The sequence below is a fragment of the Prosopis cineraria genome, unplaced genomic scaffold, assembly GCF_029017545.1.
Source record: "Prosopis cineraria cultivar Desert tree isolate PC_DT_omini unplaced genomic scaffold, ASM2901754v1 PC7, whole genome shotgun sequence".
In the NCBI taxonomy this organism is placed as follows: domain Eukaryota; kingdom Viridiplantae; phylum Streptophyta; class Magnoliopsida; order Fabales; family Fabaceae; genus Prosopis; species Prosopis cineraria.
Window position 1 is genome coordinate 14,275,286 of NW_026555338.1, and position 23,277 is coordinate 14,298,562.

Here is a 23,277-nt window from a genome sequence, read left to right on the forward strand (position 1 = left end):
AGAATTAAGAGATATGGTGGTGGATATAAGATAGACAAATTGAGATCATAATACGATCTTGAGAGGTAGAGAACAAGAGAAGAGAGTTGAGGCTGAAGGCATTCCAGTGTAAGAGGAAGCACAGAGTAAACCTGGACTGTATTAGGGTCTGGGTAGTTGGCAAGAAGTTTCTAGCACTAATCCATTAATTGATCGTGCTTGGAATACTTTTGTCAGTTTTAACTCATCAACTTTTGATAGAAATATGAGAAAAGGGAAAGCTAAGTTATGGATAGAGTGATTGGAAACCATCTTTAAGGTGGTGATTTGTATGTTAGAGCAGAAAGTTATTCTAGCCATAGTGCAGTTAGTTAGGGCTGCCAAGAGGTGGTGGGAATCTATGAGGCCAGCTGGTAGTGTTTAGTTGAGTTGGGATGAGTTCAAGAAGATGTTCTTTAACTAGTACTTCCTAGTCTGAATCAAAATCAAAAAGGAAGAGAAGTTTTATGCCTTTAAGCAGGGAGACTTGGATAAGGAGGAGTTTATTTAGAGTTTTAATGATTTATTGGTGTATTCTACCTACCTCCAGCATAGCAATGATATTAAGTAGAAGGTAGAGCAACTGTTTGATGTGACGACATACAAAAACATGTGCCACAAGTTGATAGTAGTAGCTAGGTGTGGTAGAGAGGCAGAAGCTGAGAAGAGGCAAGACAGTATGAGGAGATTCTATCCCCTGTGGGTCAGACAGGTGGAGTTTCAAAGAAGCCTAGATTCAATGCTAGCAGTTCTAGTTCTTCTAGTAGAAAGGGATTTGTCAAAGGATCCCAGTCTCAATCTGTACAAAGGGGGTCAATATAGAGAAGTGGGGGTGTGAGAATTAGGCCTCCACAATCTTTGAGTCAAGCATCTAATGTTCCACCACTGACCCTGAGTATGGAAGGTTGCTACAGTTCAATATTTATGATTGATCTCATCCAGAAAGATGTTAAGCTTGCTTCAAGTATGGCAAGTCAAGTCACTTAGCGAGACAGAGCCCAGAGGGTAGAGTTAAGGAGACTAAGCAACATCCATTATTCCTGGTCGAGTGTTTGTAGTCATATAGGAAGAGTCTAGAGCATCTTCAAACTTGATCAGAGGTATGATTTCTGTTTATGGTCACCAAGTAAAGCCATTATTTGATTCTAGTACCATGTATTCCTTTATTTTTGAGGAGTGTGTAAATCAGTTACATCTGTCATTGCAAGAGTTACCTGTGCTTGTTAGAGTAATTATGCCTTCGGGATCTGCCAGTATTACAAGTAGAGCTTGTCATGGTGTAGAGATTCAATTTTGAGGATAAAGTTTTCAAGATCGATCTTATTATGAAAGGAATAGATGTAATTATTGGCATGGATTGGTTAGCAGTGAATAATGCTACCTTTGATTGTGCTAAAAAACGTGGTTTCACTACTAGTGTTATTTGCAGCAGTGGATTCTTTTGAGTAGTTTAAGTTCTTATCAATAGTTAGTATTGAGAAGTTGATCTGCCAAGGTTGTGAGGCATAAATGGTGTTCTTTGCCGCTAGTTTAGTTTATGATAGGGGAATTGAGAAGATTAGGCAGTGATCAAGTTCCTTAAGGTATTTTCGGATGAAGAGCTAAATTACCTCCTGCAGGAAAGTAGAGTTCTCAATTGATTTAGTTCCTCAAACTGAACCAATACTAAAGGCCCCGTATAGAATATTGCTAATGAAATTGGTAGAACTGAAGAAGCAGATTGAAGACTTACTAGATAAAGGATTTATCAGACCAAGTGCATTCCTGTAACACTTGCCTTGAGTGTTATCCAAAAATCACATAATTCAAACAAACTAAGTGTGGTTAAGGAGTTGATCCTCTAACCAACTTAAGAAATAAATCATTTAAAACCTTAAAAATAATTATAGGTTCTACCTATAGCGCACGGAAGCAAGTTAGACGAAAATGGAATAAAAAGATGCTGTCATGACAGTAATTTATTGCTGTCATGACAGCCCTCCTGGGCCAACTTCCAGGAGGTGGTGTTCCGTCATTCGACCTCCGATTGAAGTGATTTTAAAGCTCACACGTCACATTCAAAGGGTACTATAAGTGTACCAAATTTCAAAAAGATCCAACGGTCGGATTAAAAATTAGACATGTTAAAAGATTGACTATTTTTGCTGTCATGACAGCTAAAAAGCTGTCATGACAGCACTTCCGGACCAACTTCCGGAGTGCACCATTTCATCATCTGACCTCCGATCGGAGTGATTCCAAAGCCCACATGTCACTTTTAAAGAATACTATTAGCATACTAAATTTTGAAAAGATCCAACGGACGGATTGAATTTTGTGCAGGTTACAAAATCAACACTGTAGCTGTCATGACAGCAATTTAATGCTGTCATGACAGCACCTCCAGACCAAATTCCGGAGTGCGTCGTTTCTCCGTCCGATATCCGATCGACGTGATTCCAAAGCCCACACGAAGCTTATAAAAGGTTTTACTTGTGACCCAAATTTTAGAGAAATCCAACGGTCGGATTAAGATTTGGACACCCGGATGCAAAAGTGCAGCTTTTTGGTAAAAACCATTTTCAAAATTGTCCAAATCCCATCCTAATGGTCACAAACCTGTGGAAACACTTTGGACACGTCAAATAAGATTAAAAACACTTGATAGAACATTCAAATGATGGAAAACCCCCATACATCAAAATTTGACCACCCGGGTGCCATTTCCTAAAATGGACCCTAAACCCCCAAAATGCACAAATCATACAAGAGTGGTCACAAATCAATCCAAATACCATGTATTTATATAAATACATATGCTAAACATTTTCACTTGGCTCAGAGCTCCTTGTGGGGCCCACGCACCCACTCTCTCTATCCAAGCTGTATGTTTTCCCATAGCACACCATTTGCAATGCAACCACTTTGCATTTGCTTATAAAATCACATATATATCAAAATAAAGATCTGCTTGTAATAGAAACTTGGTCTACTAAGTAAATCCATCAAAACCACACACCATAACCAAGTTTCCTAGCCACAAGTCTGCAAACAGACAAAAATTCATACACAAGCACACAATCCACACATATTCACACACACACACATAATCATATCCTACTGGCACCCTAATCTTAAATACATTACAATATATTTGCTCAAAAGAAAGGGGTTGCAGTTCTTTACAAATCACAAGCAAACCCCTAGCTTTGCTCTTTTCCCCGTCCACCACTGGATCCTTCGCCTGGACCTAGAATATTGAAAAGAAAGGGGTGAGACAACCACAGTCTCAGTAACAGTGAAATCTATATTGATTATTACAAAGTAAGCCATAATTAAATAAATGAATAATAAATTCAACATAGTATATAATTTAGCCATTTAAAATGCATGAATGCATGACCTAGGCCGGTATGGCCTTTCATGACCAACAGAATGCCCCTGGCACTCTTTAACTCGCAGGTAAACCTTATACCTACTTGTACCTCCACAGGCACAAAACATAATCTAAGGCATGATCTAATCCACCGAACCGCCTATGCCCCTTCGACGTGAATCCTGAGCAGTCAAAGCTAACTCCCTCCCAGAGCCAGCCCGACTTACTCTCCATGTGAGGGCTACCTTGGCCTAGGCACTCAACCTCACACTTCATATGTCGGATTCCCTCCCCCACTGAGAGGTGTCGAACACTCAATACACTAACCACTTTAGTGCACTGAGCCCACAATACGTAAGACAACACTGAGTACTGACAGTGTGCCATAGAATATCAAAAATCCACACCTTCTCATTGGTGAACTCCCACCGAGATCATGCCTTTTACTCTTGTCTACCTTTCCTGAGTATTGACCATTCAACACTCTAAAGTAGTATAATATTTATAAATCTCATTTCCATAAAAACATTGTTATTAAACAATTAGAAAACATATTTGCACTATAATCAAAGTAGTACCCCATAACCCCTTATAAAGCACATTTAATCTTTTAAAACATGTAATGCATGATAACTAGTAATATTTATTCAAAAATAGCTAAAACAAAGTAATAAGAAATATAAATTCCCCTGTTACCTCAACCCTTTGGTACCAAAAGGGTTCCCCTTGTACAAAATAGGGCTCGGCTTGTTCCTTACTTCTCAATAAGTTCCACCAACAATTTTCTACAACATATAAGTGATCCACATCACTTATCATGACAAATAGCATTAATGAAGACTATAACTCATACCACACAACTTGGTCAATGAGTCATAATCCACCCTAATGGTCCATATATTAAACCAACCATTCACATAGTATCACTTAACCACCAAAACCATTTATTAATCACTACCATTTATTAGCCATCACTAGGCTAATTTTCAATTTATATAATTTTTTATCAATTAAAAACCTTCACTTAGTGTCACCAACTTTCACCATTAGCCCTTATAATGAAAACCAAACCTTAATTTAAATCTTATTGGGCTCAAATAGCAAAATTATAACTAAATCAATAAGCTTAAACCATTGAAGAGCAAAAACCCAATTTCTCAAGGTTTATTTTGTGCCCAAAACACCTCTTTTCATCCAATTATCCACTCAAAATATTAGATCACTATATAGAAACTCAAAACATGCTCCCTAGGATCCAAAGAAACAAAAGCTTACAAGAATAAAGCCTTTGGGATCAAAATCCAAAAATTTCCTCTTCCAAAAATTGAAGAAAATCAAGAGAAAGAGAAGAGGATTGAAGTAGGGAGTTTACCTATCGTGTAGCCGAGCTCGCAACGGTCGCAAAGACTCCTAGATCCAAGCCTAACTCCCTCCCTTTCTCTTCTCTTCTTCCTCTCTCCCTCTCATACGTTTCCTTTCCTTTCCTTTCCAACTCATTTCTGCGTTTCTGCATCAATTTGGGTCTTTAAATTGCTGGTCAAAAAGTTTGGGGAAAATTACAAGAAAGGGCCCAACATTTTTTATTATTGCACAAAAGCCCGGGTCAACTTTGGTAATTTTTTCCATAGTTAAAAATCAAATAAAACAAACTTTTGCTTAGTAAAATTCAAACTCTGGACCTCTATCAAATTATTCTAAATTTTAATTTAATTATAGATATTTTATTTTATTTTTATTTATTTTTTTAAATAAATTTGAGTCTTAAAATTTTTAGGATGTTACATTCTCCCCTCCTTTAAAAAGGATTTTGTCCCCAAAATCCAAGCTAATACATGAACCAAAGAGATAAACATACCTAGGGAAACAACTGTGGATATTCCTTCCTCATTTGATCCTCAGTCTCCCAGGTTGCATCTCCCGGAGCTGTCCCTTTCCAAATCACTTTTACCAACCGGATTGTCTTATTTCTGAGTTGCTTATCCTTAGCATCCACAATACGATCTGGTTCAGTCCGGTAGGTTAAATTCTCTTGAATTTCAACCTCCTCAGGTTTTATCACATGCGACGGGTCTGGCTGGTACTTCTTCAATTGTGACACATGAAACACGTTGTGTAGACCCGCTAACTGAGGCGGTAATGCCAACTGATAAGCCACCGGCCCAACTTTCTTCAAAACCTCAAAAGGACCCATATATCGAGGAGATAACTTTTTAGCCCGAATTGAGCGTCCAACGCCCGTCAATGGGGAAACTTTGAGAAAGACATGATCCCCAACCTCAAAAGACAAGTCCTTACGACGATTATCTGCATAACTTTTCTGTCTACTCTGTGCTGTAAGAAGCTTTTGTTGGATCAATTTGATTTTCTCTGTGGTCTCATCTACCACATCCGGTCCCATCATTGTCCTCTCACTCAACTCATACCAACAAAGAGGCGATCTGCATCGTCTTCCATACAATGCTTCATAAGGAGCCATTTGAATACTGGCATGATAACTGTTATTATAAGCAAACTCTGCCAGAGGTAAATGCTTATCCCAGCTTCCCTGAAGCTCTAGGGCACATGACCTCAACATATCCTCTAATGTCTGGATCGTCCGCTCAGTTTGTCCATCCGTTTGTGGATGATAAGACGTACTAAATTTCAGATCTGTACCCATAGCCCTTTGCATAGCTTGCCATAAATTCGATGTAAACCGAGGATCACGGTCTGAAACAATATCCCTCGGTACCCCATGTAGTCGCACAATCTCCTTAATGTAGATCTCAGCATACCTATCAACCGTATAGGTGGTCTTGACCGGTAAGAAATGTGCTGACTTAGTCAAACGATCTACAATTACCCAGATAGAGTCAAAACTAGCCTGGGTCCTCGGCAAACCAGATACAAAATCCATTGAAATACTCTCCCATTTCCATTTAGGAATCTCCAAAGGCTGTAATAACCCCGATGGCTTTTGGTGCTCTATTTTGACCTTCTGACAGGTCAAACACTTACTAACATACTCTGTGACATCCTTTTTCATGCCTGGCCACCACCAATGACGCTGCATGTCATGATACATCTTAGTAGCACCGGGATGAAGGGTGTAGCTACTTCGATGTGCCTCATCCAACAATTTCTTCCGAATAGACTCATTGTTAGGAATACACACCCTATCCTTGAAAACCACATACCCATCATCACTAAACCAATAGTCCATTATCTCACCATTCTCGATGTCTTGACTTATTTTTGACAAAATCGGATCTTGAAGCTGAGCATCTCGTATCTCTTTCCAAAATTCATTAGAAATAACCATAGTATTAAGACCATTCAAAGAGAACTTAGTCATACCCAAAGAAGTTTCAACCAAAGATTCCATCAATCTATGCTCCCGAACCATTAAATAGGCTACATGTAAGGTCTTGCGACTAAGAGCATCTGCTACCACATTTGCTTTCCCGGATGATACTTAAATTCAAAATTATAATCTTTAAGAAACTCCATCCAACGTCTCTGTCTCATATTCAGCTCTTTTTGATCCACCAGGTACTTGAGACTTTTATGGTCGCTCATGACCCTGAACTCTGTTCCATAAAGATAATGACGCCAGATCTTTAACGCAAAGACCACCGCAGCCAACTCGAGATCATGTGTTGGATAATTCTCCTCATGCGGTCTAAGTTGTCTAGATGCATATGCCACTGCTCTCTCATCTTGCATTAGAACACAACCAAGACCCTTATGAGAGGCATCAGTATACACATCATAGGGCTTTTGAGGATCCGAAATCACCAATACTGGAGCTGTTGTTAACCTTTCTTTCAACTCAAGAAAAGCTGTCTCGCACTTATCATCCCAGATAAATGGCCTATCCTTCCTTGTGAGTCTAGTCAAAGGCATAGAAATCTGAGAGAAACCTTTGATAAAACGCCGGTAGTAACCTGCTAATCCCAGAAAACTACGGATCTCAGTTATCGATTTTGGTCTCTCCCATTGCATGACTGCTTCAACTTTATATGGATCAACTGCAATACCATTTGCCGACACGATATGTCCCAAGAACCTAACCTCTCTCATCCAAAACTCGCACTTACTGAGCTTGGCATATAGCTTATGATCTCGCAGAAACCTTAGGACAGTCCTCAAGTGTCTGGCATGCTGCTCCTCATCTTTAGAGTAGATCAGTATATCGTCAATAAAAACTACCACAAACTGATCCAAGAAAGGTCGAAAAATGCGGTTCATATAGTCCATGAAAACCGCAGGCGCATTAGTCAGCCCGAATGGCATAACCAAAAACTCATAATGACCATATCGAGTCCTGAAAGCAGTCTTTGCCACATCCTTCTCACTAACTCTTAGCTGATGGTACCCTGAACGTAAATCAATTTTAGAGAAAATCGTGGCACCAACCAACTGATCTAAGAGATCATCGATGCGAGGCAGTGGGTACTTGTTCTTCACCGTAACCTTATTCAACTGCCTGTAATCGATACACAATCTTAAACTACCATCCTTCTTCTTCACAAATAAGACAGGAGATCCCCAAGGAGAAACACTAGGTCTAATAAATCCCTTATCTAACAGCTCCTCAAGTTGCTTCTTCAACTCAGCTAACTCTGAAGGAGCCATTCTATAGGGAGCCTTTGAAATTGGCTGAGTCCCCGGTACCAGGTCAATTGAGAATTCAACCTCACGTTCTGGAGGTAATCCTGATACATCCTCAGAAAACACCTCTGGGAACTCCCTAACAACCTCAATTTCATCCACTATACCTGTCTCAGACCCTTGGGTAGCGAGCACTACCACGTAAGCCTCACATCCTGCTCAATCAACCTTTCAACTTGTAAAGAAGAAAGAAAACAAGAATGACCAGGGTATTCTTTGATCACCTCCGGTACTTCTACCAAAGTCACTGTCTTAGTCACACAATCTAAGACAGCACCATAAGCTGTCAACCAATCCATACCAATAATTAAATCAATCCCTTGCATAGGTAATTTGATCATATTCACCCAAGTCGATCGCCCATTAAAAGTCATCTTAGTCCTACACACCACACTGGATCGACCAACTAAACCAGAAGTAGAGGAAACTTCTATATCATGGGGCAACTGGTCAACAGGCATAGCCATTCTATCTAAGCGCTCGGCAGAAATAAAAGAATGCGTCGCACCACAATCAAACAAAGCTTCTAAATCGAGGCCACAGATAGAAACCATACCAGTGATTAGATTCGATGACTTCCTAGCCTCCTCCTGAGATACTGTATACACTCTACCAGGAATCACGTTCCTCCGGTCCGAGCTCTCATGTAAATCAGGGCAGTCACGGATCAAATGGCCTAACTTTCCACACTTGTAACAAGCAAAGCAGCGACCAAAATGAACCCTACCACATCTATTGCAAGGTGACCTCGCTGTGCTTAGAATTGGGGCTTGACTGGTCTGTGAAGAACGTGCTGGAGCATTCCCAGAGAAACGAGAACCCCCAGATCTCATATTACCACCCCGATTACCTTGAAATCTTGAACCCCTATTTAAATTTCGATTACCAGAAGCAGAAGAAGACCCGATTCTAAAGGAGCCACTAGAAGAAGAACCAGAGCTAAAACCCATTCTCTTGGATACACCACCAGTAGGAGCTAACCCAAAAGAAAATCGACCTCGTGTATCCCTACTCCGGCTACTCTCTGTGTCTCGGCCTCGACGAGCGGCAATCCTCAGACGATTGCACATCTCATCATATGTCGCCTCGCCCAACAAAGATAGCTGCTGGCGGTATTCTGGCCTCATCTTTTCTAATAACCTCTTTGCTTTCCACTTGCTATCATTAGAAGCCTTCAGATATGTTGAGAACTTAGACAGCTGATTGAATTTTCTTATAAAAGTCTCCTCGTCTAAGTCCCCCTGCTGAAATGCATGAAACTCTGCCTCTTTCTCATCTCTGAAAGCTGGCGGAAAGTGAAAATCATAAAATCTTTCTTTAAATTCATCCCAAGACATAGATCTTCCATCTGTGGGCTTAACAGAATCCCACCAATGCTTGGCTTCACCAACAAGCTGCATCGTAGCCAAGATAACCCTCTGCTCAGATGTACACCTCACAACAGTAAATAACTGCTCCATCCGATCCAACCACTCTTCAGCTTTCCCATCAAGCATACTACCATCATATGTAGTCGGATTAGAGCGAGAGAATTCCTTCCAAGGTTCAGATATGTCATTCTCTCGATTATTAACAACTGGTGCATGAGCTCCCATAGTACTAGAAGATCCCTGCCCAGCACTTAGGTCAACATGCTGATCTGGAACAGTATGACTTCTAAGATTTTGCTGTATATCCACCATAACTTCAAGCAGCCTAGCCATGACTGCATCTGTCCCCTGTGGTGGTGGTGGAGGTGGAGGCGGAGGTGGAGGCGGAGGAGGTAGAGGTGGTGGTCGTTCCTCATTCCTCGATCTACCCCTTCCCCTTCGAGCCATATTAGAACTGAAAGGTGTACGGCTACAAGCGTACGGACCTTTCTCCCCTCCTAAAGGAACAAGCCAGAGAAAGAAAAACATATTAGTCCAGGTTAGTGGTAGAAGGGAAAGAGCATAAAAGTAATGTATTTAAGGTGCCAAGTAGGAAAAAGGAATCATAAACCTAAAACTGATACCAAATGTAACACTTGCCTTGAGTGTTATCCAAAAATCACATAATTCAAACAAACTAAGTGTGGTTAAGGAGTTGATCCTCTAACCAACTTAAGAAATAAATCATTTAAAACCTTAAAAATAATTATAGGTTCTACCTATAGCGCACGGAAGCAAGTTAGACGAAAATGGAATAAAAAGATGCTGTCATGACAGTAATTTATTGCTGTCATGACAGCCCTCCTGGGCCAACTTCCAGGAGGCGGTGTTCCGTCATTCGACCTCCGATTGAAGTGATTTTAAAGCTCACACGTCACATTCAAAGGGTACTATAAGTGTACCAAATTTCAAAAAGATCCAACGGTCGGATTAAAAATTAGACATGTTAAAAGATTGACTATTTTTGCTGTCATGACAGCTAAAAAGCTGTCATGACAGCACTTCCGGACCAACTTCCGGAGTGCACCATTTCATCATCTGACCTCCGATCGGAGTGATTCCAAAGCCCACATGTCACTTTTAAAGAATACTATTAGCATACTAAATTTTGAAAAGATCCAACGGACGGATTGAATTTTGTGCAGGTTACAAAATCAACACTGTAGCTGTCATGACAGCAATTTAATGCTGTCATGACAGCACCTCCAGACCAAATTCCGGAGTGCGTCGTTTCTCCGTCCGATATCCGATCGACGTGATTCCAAAGCCCACACGAAGCTTATAAAAGGTTTTACTTGTGACCCAAATTTTAGAGAAATCCAACGGTCGGATTAAGATTTGGACACCCGGATGCAAAAGTGCAGCTTTTTGGTAAAAACCATTTTCAAAATTGTCCAAATCCCATCCTAATGGTCACAAACCTGTGGAAACACTTTGGACACGTCAAATAAGATTAAAAACACTTGATAGAACATTCAAATGATGGAAAACCCCCATACATCAAAATTTGACCACCCGGGTGCCATTTCCTAAAATGGACCCTAAACCCCCAAAATGCACAAATCATACAAGAGTGGTCACAAATCAATCCAAATACCATGTATTTATATAAATACATATGCTAAACATTTTCACTTGGCTCAGAGCTCCTTGTGGGGCCCACGCACCCACTCTCTCTATCCAAGCTGTATGTTTTCCCATAGCACACCATTTGCAATGCAACCACTTTGCATTTGCTTATAAAATCACATATATATCAAAATAAAGATCTGCTTGTAATAGAAACTTGGTCTACTAAGTAAATCCATCAAAACCACACACCATAACCAAGTTTCCTAGCCACAAGTCTGCAAACAGACAAAAATTCATACACAAGCACACAATCCACACATATTCACACACACACACATAATCATATCCTACTGGCACCCTAATCTTAAATACATTACAATATATTTGCTCAAAAGAAAGGGGTTGCAGTTCTTTACAAATCACAAGCAAACCCCTAGCTTTGCTCTTTTCCCCGTCCACCACTGGATCCTTCGCCTGGACCTAGAATATTGAAAAGAAAGGGGTGAGACAACCACAGTCTCAGTAACAGTGAAATCTATATTGATTATTACAAAGTAAGCCATAATTAAATAAATGAATAATAAATTCAACATAGTATATAATTTAGCCATTTAAAATGCATGAATGCATGACCTAGGCCGGTATGGCCTTTCATGACCAACAGAATGCCCCCTGGCACTCTTTAACTCGCAGGTAAACCTTATACCTACTTGTACCTCCACAGGCACAAAACATAATCTAAGGCATGATCTAATCCACCGAACCGCCTATGCCCCTTCGACGTGAATCCTGAGCAGTCAAAGCTAACTCCCTCCCAGAGCCAGCCCGACTTACTCTCCATGTGAGGGCTACCTTGGCCTAGGCACTCAACCTCACACTTCATATGTCGGATTCCCTCCCCCACTGAGAGGTGTCGAACACTCAATACACTAACCACTTTAGTGCACTGAGCCCACAATACGTAAGACAACACTGAGTACTGACAGTGTGCCATAGAATATCAAAAATCCACACCTTCTCATTGGTGAACTCCCACCGAGATCATGCCTTTTACTCTTGTCTACCTTTCCTGAGTATTGACCATTCAACACTCTAAAGTAGTATAATATTTATAAATCTCATTTCCATAAAAACATTGTTATTAAACAATTAGAAAACATATTTGCACTATAATCAAAGTAGTACCCCATAACCCCTTATAAAGCACATTTAATCTTTTAAAACATGTAATGCATGATAACTAGTAATATTTATTCAAAAATAGCTAAAACAAAGTAATAAGAAATATAAATTCCCCTGTTACCTCAACCCTTTGGTACCAAAAGGGTTCCCCTTGTACAAAATAGGGCTCGGCTTGTTCCTTACTTCTCAATAAGTTCCACCAACAATTTTCTACAACATATAAGTGATCCACATCACTTATCATGAAAATAGCATTAATGAAGACTATAACTCATACCACACAACTTGGTCAATGAGTCATAATCCACCTAATGGTCCATATATTAAACCAACCATTCACATAGTATCACTTAACCACCAAAACCATTTATTAGCCATCACTAGGCTAATTTTCAATTTATATAATTTTTTATCAATTAAAAACCTTCACTTAGTGTCACCAACTTTCACCATTAGCCCTTATAATGAAAACCAAACCTTAATTTAAATCTTATTGGGCTCAAATAGCAAAATTATAACTAAATCAATAAGCTTAAACCATTGAAGAGCAAAAACCCAATTTCTCAAGGTTTATTTTGTGCCCAAAACACCTCTTTTCATCCAATTATCCACTCAAAATATTAGATCACTATATAGAAACTCAAAACATGCTCCCTAGGATCCAAAGAAATAAAAGCTTACAAGAATAAAGCCTTTGGGATCAAAATCCAAAAATTTCCTCTTCCAAAAATTGAAGAAAATCAAGAGAAAGAGAAGAGGATTGAAGTAGGGAGTTTACCTATCGTGTAGCCGAGCTCGCAACGGTCGCAAAGACTCCTAGATCCAAGCCTAACTCCCTCCCTTTCTCTTCTCTTCTTCCTCTCTCCCTCTCATACGTTTCCTTTCCTTTCCTTTCCAACTCAATTTCTGCGTTTCTGCATCAATTTGGGTCTTTAAATTGCTGGTCAAAAAGTTTGGGGAAAATTACAAGAAAGGGCCCAACATTTTTTATTATTGCACAAAAGCCCGGGTCAACTTTGGTAATTTTTTCCATAGTTAAAAATCAAATAAAACTAAACTTTTGCTTAGTAAAATTCAAACTCTGGACCTCTATCAAATTATTCTAAATTTTAATTTAATTATAGATATTTTATTTTATTTTTATTTTTTTTTTAAATAAATTTGAGTCTTAAAATTTTTAGGATGTTACAATTCCCCTAAGGATCACCGGTATTATTTGTAAGAAAGAAGGATGGTAGTCTATGTCTTTTCATCAATTACTGGCAATTGAACAAAGTGGCTATGAAAAACAAGTATCCTTTATCAAGGATTGGTGATCTTTTAGGTCAATTAGCTAGAGCCTTAGTCTTTTCTAAGACAGACTTGAGGTCAGGGTACCATCAATTAAGAGTCAGTGTAGTAGATGTACCCAAGATAGCATTCAGAACTCGATATAGACACTATGAATTTTTTATTATGCCATTTAGTTTGACCAATGTGCTTGCTGTGTTCATGGACTATATGAACTGAATATTTAGGCTATGCTTGGATTATTTTGTGATGGTCTTTATTGATGACATCTTAATCTATTTAGAGAATGAGGAGCAACATGCAAAGCACTTAGGGAAGGTGATCTACATTTTGAAAGATAGGAAATTATATGCCAAGTCGAGTAAGTATGAGTTTTAGTTGAGAGAAGTCTGATTTTTAGGACACATGATGTCAACAGATGGGATTTCTGTGGATCCGCACAAGGTTGATGCAGTGTTGAAATGGGAACATCCTAGTCTTTTATCAGTTGATTTATCAAAGGATTTTTCTAAATAGCATCTCTTTTGACTTAGTTGACACAAAAGGATCAGTCTTATATTTGGGATGACTAGCGTGAAGTAGCATTTTAGAAGCTAAAATAGAAGTTAACTATAACTCTGGGTGTTAATTATCCCTAATCCAAGATTACCTTATAAAGTGTACACGAATGTGCCATTGAGAGGCCTTAGTTGTGTCTTGATGCAAAACATTCAAGTAATGGCGTATTCATCTCAATAGTTGAGGCCATATGAAAAGAATTATCTTGCGCATGACTTAAAGCTCACAGTAGTGGTGTTTGCTTGGAAAATTTAGTGCCATTACGTGTATGATGCAGTATTCAAGGTGTTTATTGACCATGAGAGTCTGAAATACCTTGTGGATCAAACGAAACTGAATATGAGATAGAGGAGACAGATTGAGCTTTATAAGAATTATAAGTTTGAATTGAAATACCATCTGGGTAAAGCTAATGTGGTTGCTGACACGTTAAGCTGAAAGACATTGCATATGGCAAGTTTAATGGTAAAAGAGTACAAATTGATAGAGTCCTTTATTGAGTGACAACAAGATGCACTACTAAAGATGTTAGTTGGTGCCTATTCCACAGAGGTCAATAATGATTTCTGGAAGGAATTGAGAATGACACAACTAGAAGATGAATGTCTTTAGGGAATTAGAGAAGAAATTAAGACGAATCAAGCCATTAATTTTAGTTTCAATGATGATGGGTTTGTAGACTATCAGGATAGGATCTGTGTACCTGATGATGCCGATCTCAAGAAGATCATCTTGAGAGAAGCTCATTGTAGTAAATACACCATTCATCCAGGAGCTACAAAAATGTACTAAGATATGAGGCAGTATTGGTAATGGCTTGGTATAAAAAGAGACATGACTAAGTTTATGACTCAGTGTTTGACCTATCAAATGGTTAAGATCGAGCACCAGGGATCAGCAGGGTTGTTGCAACTAATGGATATCTTTAAGTAGAAGTGGGATAGTATATCCATGAATTTCATAGCTAGGTTACTAAGAACTCAGTCAGGGCACGATGCTATTTGGGTTATAGTCGATAGACTCATGAAATCAGCTCATTTCCTAGCTATTCGAATCAGTGATTCTCTAAAAAAGTTGGCAGAGATCTATATCCAAGAAGTTGTGAGGTTACATGTGTCAAAGAGTGTAATATTTGATAGAAATCCAAGGTCTACCTCTAAGTTCTAGGGAGCTTTGCAGTGAGCCATGAGTACTGAGTTGAGATTCAATACTACGTACCATCCACAGATAGATAGACAGACAGAATGAACAATATAAACCCTAGAGGATATATTTAGAGCCTTCTAATGTTAAAGGGTAGTTAGGATAGCTATCTTCCTTTGGCTGAGTTTGCTTACAACAACAGTTACCACTCCAATATTCAAATGGCACCGTATGAGGTGTTATATGGGAGAAAGTATAGATTGCCTCTGTGTTGGATAGAATTGAGTGAGAGGAGTATGTTAGGACTAGATATTGGGGATCAAATGATTTAAAAGATTGAATTGAAAAAGTAAAAGTTATTAATGACTCAGAGTAAGTAAAAGAGTTATACAAATGGGCGTAAAAGACTGTTAGAGTTCTTAGTGGGAGACCATATATTTCTAAGGGTTATACTAGTAATAGTAATCCAAAGGTTGATTAAAGCTAAAAAGCAGACTCTTTAATTCGTTAGTCCTTTTGAGATTTTGGAAAGAATTGGACTAGTTGCTTATTGAATTGCTTTGCCACTACAGTTATCAGGTGTGTATGATGTGTTTCATGTGTTGCAACTCAAGAAAAATATCAACCAAACTCCTCATATGTGATAGAACCAGTAGAGATTAAGCTCCAGGAGAATTTGACTTATATGGCCAAGCTAGAGCAGATCATAGATGTGAAAGAGTAATAGCTAAGAAACAAAACTATACGGTTAGTGAATGTTTTTTAGCAAGGCATGGCTCCAAGTGATGTTATTTAGGAGATAGAGAATAAAATGAGACAATAGTATCCTTATTTATTTCTATAGGTATGTATTTAAGTGTTTTGTGAATTTTAGGGAAAAATTCTTAAAACGAGGGGGGAACTGTAACATCCTGATTTTCTAATCCTGTGATTAGTTGTTAATCAAGGGTAAAGTGATAATTATTAAAGGATTAGAGATTTAGATGATTAGTTGATGAATTGTGTCTTTGGGATGTTAAATGAACAGATATAGGTGGAAAGATTGCATTTTAGGTTGAAATATGTACGTGTAGTGAGAATTATTTTACTATGCCATGTGCCGTGGCACAAGCTACATGCACTGCGGCACATGGATCAAAAAATGACCTCTTAAGTCTGAAATTAGAGTGAGTTTCAAAAGGAAAAATCAAAAACAAATGAGAGGGAGAAGAGAGGAAGCCAAGGTTGGAAGCCATTTTTAATTAGTAACTTATTAGGTAAGCTTCATATGACCCTTACCTTCCATTCTACCACAATTTCTCTTAGTACAAGTTATAGGGAAATTGAATTAGTGAAATTTAAGGGATTTATTTCTTACCCTATAGTAATAAAAAGGTTATCGAGAGTTAAATTATAGCTTTATGACTAGTTTAGAGTTAAACGATGAAACTTTAAACCTGTGGGCTCAATTTGGCCCCAATTCAATGGAAATTGGGTGTCGAAATTGTGTTTGAGCAAAAGTAGGATAGTTTGAAGTGATTGAAAGTGATAATTAAGCAGTAGTGAACTTAGGTTGGATAAATGGAAAGGAATGGATGGCTAGTTATGGCCATACTCGATAGTTAAGTGTTATTGGTTGATTGAACCAATTGACTAATTGAGTTAATTATGTGTAGATTGACATATTTTGCGTGTGAGTTAAGAAAGGAAGCTTGTGACAAGCTGTAGTGGTAATTGAAATCCACGGGTAATCTTTCTAGTGACCGAAGGGTTAAGGTAATCGAATAACTTTCTTTATTTGACTATTTATTGTAACTGTATATGAGTATGCTATCTATGGCGTGAAACTATTTTAAATTGAGCATGTTTTGTGGAATTGATGGTTATTGAATGAAAATGAACTTTGATTTAATAAACATGTGAAATTATGCAATTATGTGTATATATATATATATATATATCTGTGGATAGTGGTGATTGGAAACTTGTGATTGATTTAGAAAATATGATCATAGGTGTGGGAGTTCACCCATGTGGAGTATAGAGAAAGACCATATGGTAGTATTCTTCTTAATGGTTGATGGGGTAGGATGTTGGAGAAATATGTCTCCTTACTACCTATTAAGGTACAGTGTTGGAGATCTGGCCTCTTTAGTATCAATGTGATGTAATGTTGGAGTCAACAACACCCCATTTTATGTATTAGGGGAAATCATAGTCCAGAGGTATGGTAGAACAACTTTGGTCAGGTGATTCTACCACTAAAGGTGAGCTAAGGGTCAATGAGAGTATATATTGGTCTAAGGCAAGCCTATGATTTCAAGTCAAGGTGATTTAGAGGTTCAATTGATAGTAATCATGCTATATGTGAAAAAGTGGTGGAAAATGATAAATATAGTTGTGAAAGAAGTGAAATGGATTATATAAATAAAATTTAAAGTGAATTGGTGTTACATGTTATGTTTAATTATATAATATGGTATAATTTCTTACAGTTGCATGTGATAATCAATAGTAGTAGATTATATCATTACTAAGATTTCTATCCACCCTAGTGGTTACATTTTTATAGGATAGAACATTGATCAGGGCAAGAGAAAAGAGTCTAGACTTGCATAGCAGTGCTGAGGCTATAAGAATTCTAAGTTTGTGTAATGAATTAATTGAATGTGAATATTGTATATATACAAGTTGCTATAGAGTTGCATGTATGTTTTGAATGCTTAAAGCCTTAAATGTTGTGAATTTTGGTGAATCTTAGCCCATATGTTGAAACATGTGGTGAAATAAATTGTATGGTCTAAGATTTAGTGGTGAATTTGTTTTAAGTATGTATAGTAGTGATCTTGAAGTGAAATTTGCTGTGAAAGAGGCTAAGTCGGCCATATTATGCTAAATTGTGAAAAGTTGTGTTTTATGGAAATGAGCCATTAAATGAATAAAATCTAATTTGTACATATATAGATATATATGATATATTATGGTCAATCAAGTGTATTAGGTCTTTTTAGACTTAGTTCAAGGCCTAGAGTGGTTGAATAAGATTAAGGGATTAATTTGAGCACTTGGGTGTGCAAAATTTTTAAAAAAGTGACTTTTTGCACCCAGGTGTTTAAATTTTGACCAGACCATTAGATTGTATTCAAACCTATCTCATTAGCTATCTTATGAGATAAGCTTCGTCTGGGTACTTGAATCACTTTGATTGAATATTGTATGTGAAAATGGCACACATTGGAAGTTCATCATTTGAGTTGTCAAATAAAAGTTGCAGAATTTGACATGTGCGCCTCGGCGCATGATGTGTCACACTGCAGTGCATGACATAGGGAAGGTTAGGGCATGTGGCTCTGTGCCACATGTCGTGGTGCATGTGTTGCCTGCTATGGCGTATGGCCCATAAACTAACTTGATTTTGTGGTTCTTGATGTATGCAATTATTGTTATGATTTATTTTCACTTTGTAATACTCTGATGTCTTATTATTTTGATGATTTTGCAAAACAAGTTTTGGACCCAAGCTTTTTAAATAAAGTATTTGATTACTATTTAGTGTTTGTAAAGTGGTAATTTAGTTAACCCTTCCTAATATCGAGTGGATATTGGGAAAGGTTACACTTCATAGGAAATATTAGTTTATCCTGATTGCCATTTTGCTTGACAACATGTGAATATTAAAATGCCAAAATTATTCTTAGACATTTCATCATTCCTATGTGGCATGTTGAATTTGGTTGGGAAATTTCTCAAGTATTATGAGCAAAATGTGAGGTTTTCATCTACTAAATAACCTCCTATAATAGAGCCTTCAAGTTGAGCCTTATTGTGAACATATGATTTGAGTGTCACAAATATCAACATGCAAATGTAACCCTTTAAGTAAATCCATTGGTAAATTCAAATGTAACTAATATTGAACATATTGAAACATTACCTTTTAATTAGATGCATCCAATGATATTGAACAGGTCCACTGAGTTTTGTCTCTCCTGCCAAGTGCATTAGCAAGTAAACCATAATATCAAAGAATGTAGGTGAGAACATAATCTCCAACTTACATAATATTAATGCTATTTAATTTTGAAGTTTGTCCAGTCTATCCAAAGTCAAAACTTTGAACAAATATTCTTCAAAAATTTTCCCAAGTCTCTAATTGGTTAATGCTCTTCTTGTTTTAATAAACTTGTATTGCAATTGGAAAACTTTCTTGTAATAACACATGTTGATCATGGTATTTCAAACTAAAAAAATTTTGCTTGTGAATATTTACATGCCTTGATATAATTAATGCCAAGATATCAAACATTTCTTCATCAAGAAAGTCTAAGAATTTCAACAATGCATATCGAGATTGTTAGGTTATGTCAATTTTGTTCACTATATTATTAACTATAAATTTTAGGAAGAAACTCTCTTAGGTGTGGTTTTTGATATCTCTCAAATAGATTCAACATACTCTAAATCTTTTAGAGGTTCAAATTTGATAGCATCAAATACAATAGAATATGGAAAGAGGCAAGAAAAATGTAATTTTAAGCAAAATTATGAGTGTACACTAGTAAATCACTACAATAAGAAGAACCTAGTAAAACATAACAAAACCCTTATCAAGCAAGTTAGATTATATTGTAGAAATCAATCAGCAAGAAGTTACAGAACAAATCAATATCATAGACACAAATAATCACATTTGACTACAATTACAAAGAATATATTCAAGGAAGTGTGAGTACCTGCTCGAAAATGATTAAAAGAAATGAGAGCAGAGAGATCTTAGAGATTCTTTTTGCTTCTTCACTAGCAAAGGCTATTTAGAATCAAGTCCACTTAAAGTCAAGAGAAGGGAATATGAGTGAAGGCAGCAAAGACAGAGGGGAATATAAGGAAGGGAGCACCGAGGGAGGAGAATATAAGCAAAGGAGAGGCAAGAGAGGGCTTCGAGCAATAAAATTCAATTGGTAGAGCAAGAATGAGAGAGGGCATGATGAATCTAAAAGTAGAGGAAATTAAAAACCTAGGAGGGAAAGATAGAAACTTTCAAGAGGAGGGAAACAATTTTATTGTCAAAATATTTGCTCCAAACTCTATATAAAATTTATAAATTTTTCAAAAAATTATAATTAATAAATAAAATAAATATTTGTTTGCAACAAATAATATATATACACATATTAATTTTAGCATAAAAAATAATACAACTAACTATTAATATTTAAAAGGTATAAAATATTAAAAATAATATTTCTCTTAGTAATTATTAATTTGTATTTTATTTATACAATTAACTTATCATTAACAAAACCAAAAGTAGTTTTTATATTAGAAATTAATATTATGTTACTAAGCACATATCCAAAATATATTAATAATTTATATTTTATTTCATACTTTTCTCAACTCATATAATAATAGGTTGGCTCAACCCAACCAATTTTAGCCCTAACTAATACAAGCAACCTATCTAATTGAAGTTGAACAATATTCTAATCCCTAAGATATATAGGGCTAAAGGGGAGAAATACACAAAAGTAGGAGGGAATATAATTTTTGGAATAGAAGTGTTAATTTTTAGAATTATGAAATTTATCAGTTTAAATACATCAATAGAAGTGTTTTCCCTATTAATAAGGATTAGCCCCACAACTTATTTAACATTGCAATGAATGTGATTAGAGTTGGGAGTTTGGATTTATTCTTGCTCTTAGTCCAAGCAATGAGTATTTGTTTCATCTAAACCATTGAAATCCAAATCAACGATTCAAATAGATTCATTCATTCATTAATCTCATGATGAAATATGAATTTATAACTATTGATTTAGGTTTCAACGACTCAAATGGGACAAGTACACAATGCCTATATTAGAGAAAGACATTGAATCCAAGTCCTTAAAGTTGGCTTATATTCTTTCTATGTTTGCTTAGTATTAAACAATTGCTTGTGCTCGAGTTGAAAGGAAGAAGACAGAGTAAATGTGATGCATACATTGCTGTCAATAATCACACCACAAGAGAGATCTATTAGAGATAAAGGGCACTATGAGAAACATCCAATAGAGAGAGAGAGAGAGAGAGAGAGAGAGAGAGTGTGTGTGTGTGTGTGTGTGTGTGAATACTATATTCTATTCGAACATATTTTACATTTAATAAAAATAATAATAAATTCAACAATAAAAAAGAAATTTTAATAATACAGATAAAATGAAAAGATAAAAAAATTAATTATTACATAGGGATTGATTTTATTTTTTAGCCTAGCTGATCTTTGTTAGTTAGGATTTTATTTCTTTTAGTTGGTTAAAACAATTAGTTTGAAAAATTAAAAAAAATAATAATAATATTCCTTTTAAATTTTAGGAAGTAAGAAAATTTAGGATTAAGAAAATATTTTCTAATTTAGATGATCTTTCTTTTTTAAAAAAAATCAATCAAAATTTAAAAATGGTAGTTAAAACAAATATAACAAAATCCTAAAATTTAATTAAATAAAATTTTTCTTTTCAATTTTAATGAAAACTCTAGGTTTGAAATAAAAGATCCTTTATTTTAAATATTCTCATTTTAAATAAAAATGTAAAAAAATATTTATATATATATATATATATATTCCTTTTTAAAAAAAAGAAAAAGAAGGGAGAGAGGAAGAGAGGGAGAAAACACCAACAAAGGAGAAGTAGAACATAGCAAATGCAGAAGATGATTGAGGAAGGAGAGATCCAAACTCAAAACTAGATGAGTAAACGGAAGAAAAAAAACAGAGCATGAAAATGAAGAAGGAGGAGGTCTGCAAGAAGGAAAAGAACTGAGCATAGTTAATGTTGTTGGAGGTGAGTATGTCATCGAAGGAGATGTTCTTCTCTCAACTAGGACTGGATTGCACTCCACATATTTCTCGTGCTTGTGGCAGTAAGCCTAGTTAGGTTATTTCTCATAGCTGTAGTAAATCTCAGTTTCCTCGCTCCCTGTCTTACGTCCCTTCTTGACTTCCCAGATTCTGTAGCCACGTCAGAGCAAGACCTTGTCAATGCAGCACCTGAACACAGCACACACATGAAAAAGAAGGGAGATGAGAATGAACAAGGAAGAGACCGAAAATAGAGAGAAGAGAAACTAAAAAAAAGAGAGAGCTAGAGATGCAGGAGAGAAAAGAGAATGTGAGAAGGAGAAAGAGATCGAGTGAGGAAGGGAAGGATCGAGAGTCTGAGAGAAGGAGGACACTTAAAAAATAAAGCGAGAGCAAGAAAGGAGACCGAGAATAGGAGAGAAGTAGTAGCTGGAAGAGGAACCAAAAAAAAGGGAGAAGATGGGTCAGCTCAAGGGACACGGTCTCTGATGGTGAATAAGAGGGGAATAGTGATTCAGCCAAGGATGGAACAGATACTAGGTTCGCCATGATGAGGATTGTTGGCTTCATTCCTTATTTTAATTGGCTGGTAATCTGCATCTCCTATTCTTTCATCTTTTTGGGAATATAAAATTTGATTATTAAAAGTTTAGATTAGCTTCGACAAATTTCCATTTTGTTTGTGCCCCAAGCTGTGAGTGATTTGTGACATAGATTGAAATTGGATTTAGATTCATATTGGCACCAACAAAAATGTATAGACCAAGCTGCTTCTTGTTATTTTGTTGAAGGGATGTGTTGATTATTTTTAGGAAAATTAGGAGCTTTACTCATGAGAATAATACTATGATTGCTACATGACTTACATACTTGGTTTCCCATTTTAATGAAATAACATTGCTGCTTTATATTATTTAATGTTACTTCCTTTTGAATATCATTGAAGCATTAAGCCAAGCTTTTAAGGTAACATGCCCTAGTCAGAAGTGGAATTGGTTTACTCCTTATTAATTGCTTCTGTGAATTTTTATGTTCAAATGAATGATTCTTGAATATACATACTTTTTTATGCTCATATGCTAAACATGATATCAATTTTTAAAACTTGATGTAGGAGATTTTGAGAATCTTCACAGGCATTTAAAATGATCTCATACTGTGTAAATTAATAAGATTTCGTAGGTATGAGGATCAATCTTCTAGGTATTTATATGGGTTCTAAAGGCCATTATTAAAATTAATTTTCTTTTTATAATAAAATTTAAATCTCATGTG

General features: G+C 36.6%; 1 protein-coding gene across 1 annotated transcript; it reads right to left on the reverse strand.

Moving 5' to 3' along the window:
* Positions 1-3,088: 3,088 nt before the first annotated feature.
* Positions 3,089-13,203, reverse strand: LOC129315414 (uncharacterized). The gene is made up of 5 exons (XM_054959072.1): positions 12,968-13,203; positions 12,311-12,399; positions 11,424-11,487; positions 8,583-9,893; positions 3,089-3,247 (listed from the first exon to the last, which is right to left on the reverse strand). Exons 4-5 carry the CDS (start codon positions 9,841-9,843, stop codon positions 3,201-3,203), a joined length of 1,308 nt encoding a protein of 435 aa, XP_054815047.1. The 5' UTR covers positions 9,844-9,893; positions 11,424-11,487; positions 12,311-12,399; positions 12,968-13,203; the 3' UTR covers positions 3,089-3,200.
* Between the last annotated feature and the right edge of the window lie 10,074 nt (positions 13,204-23,277).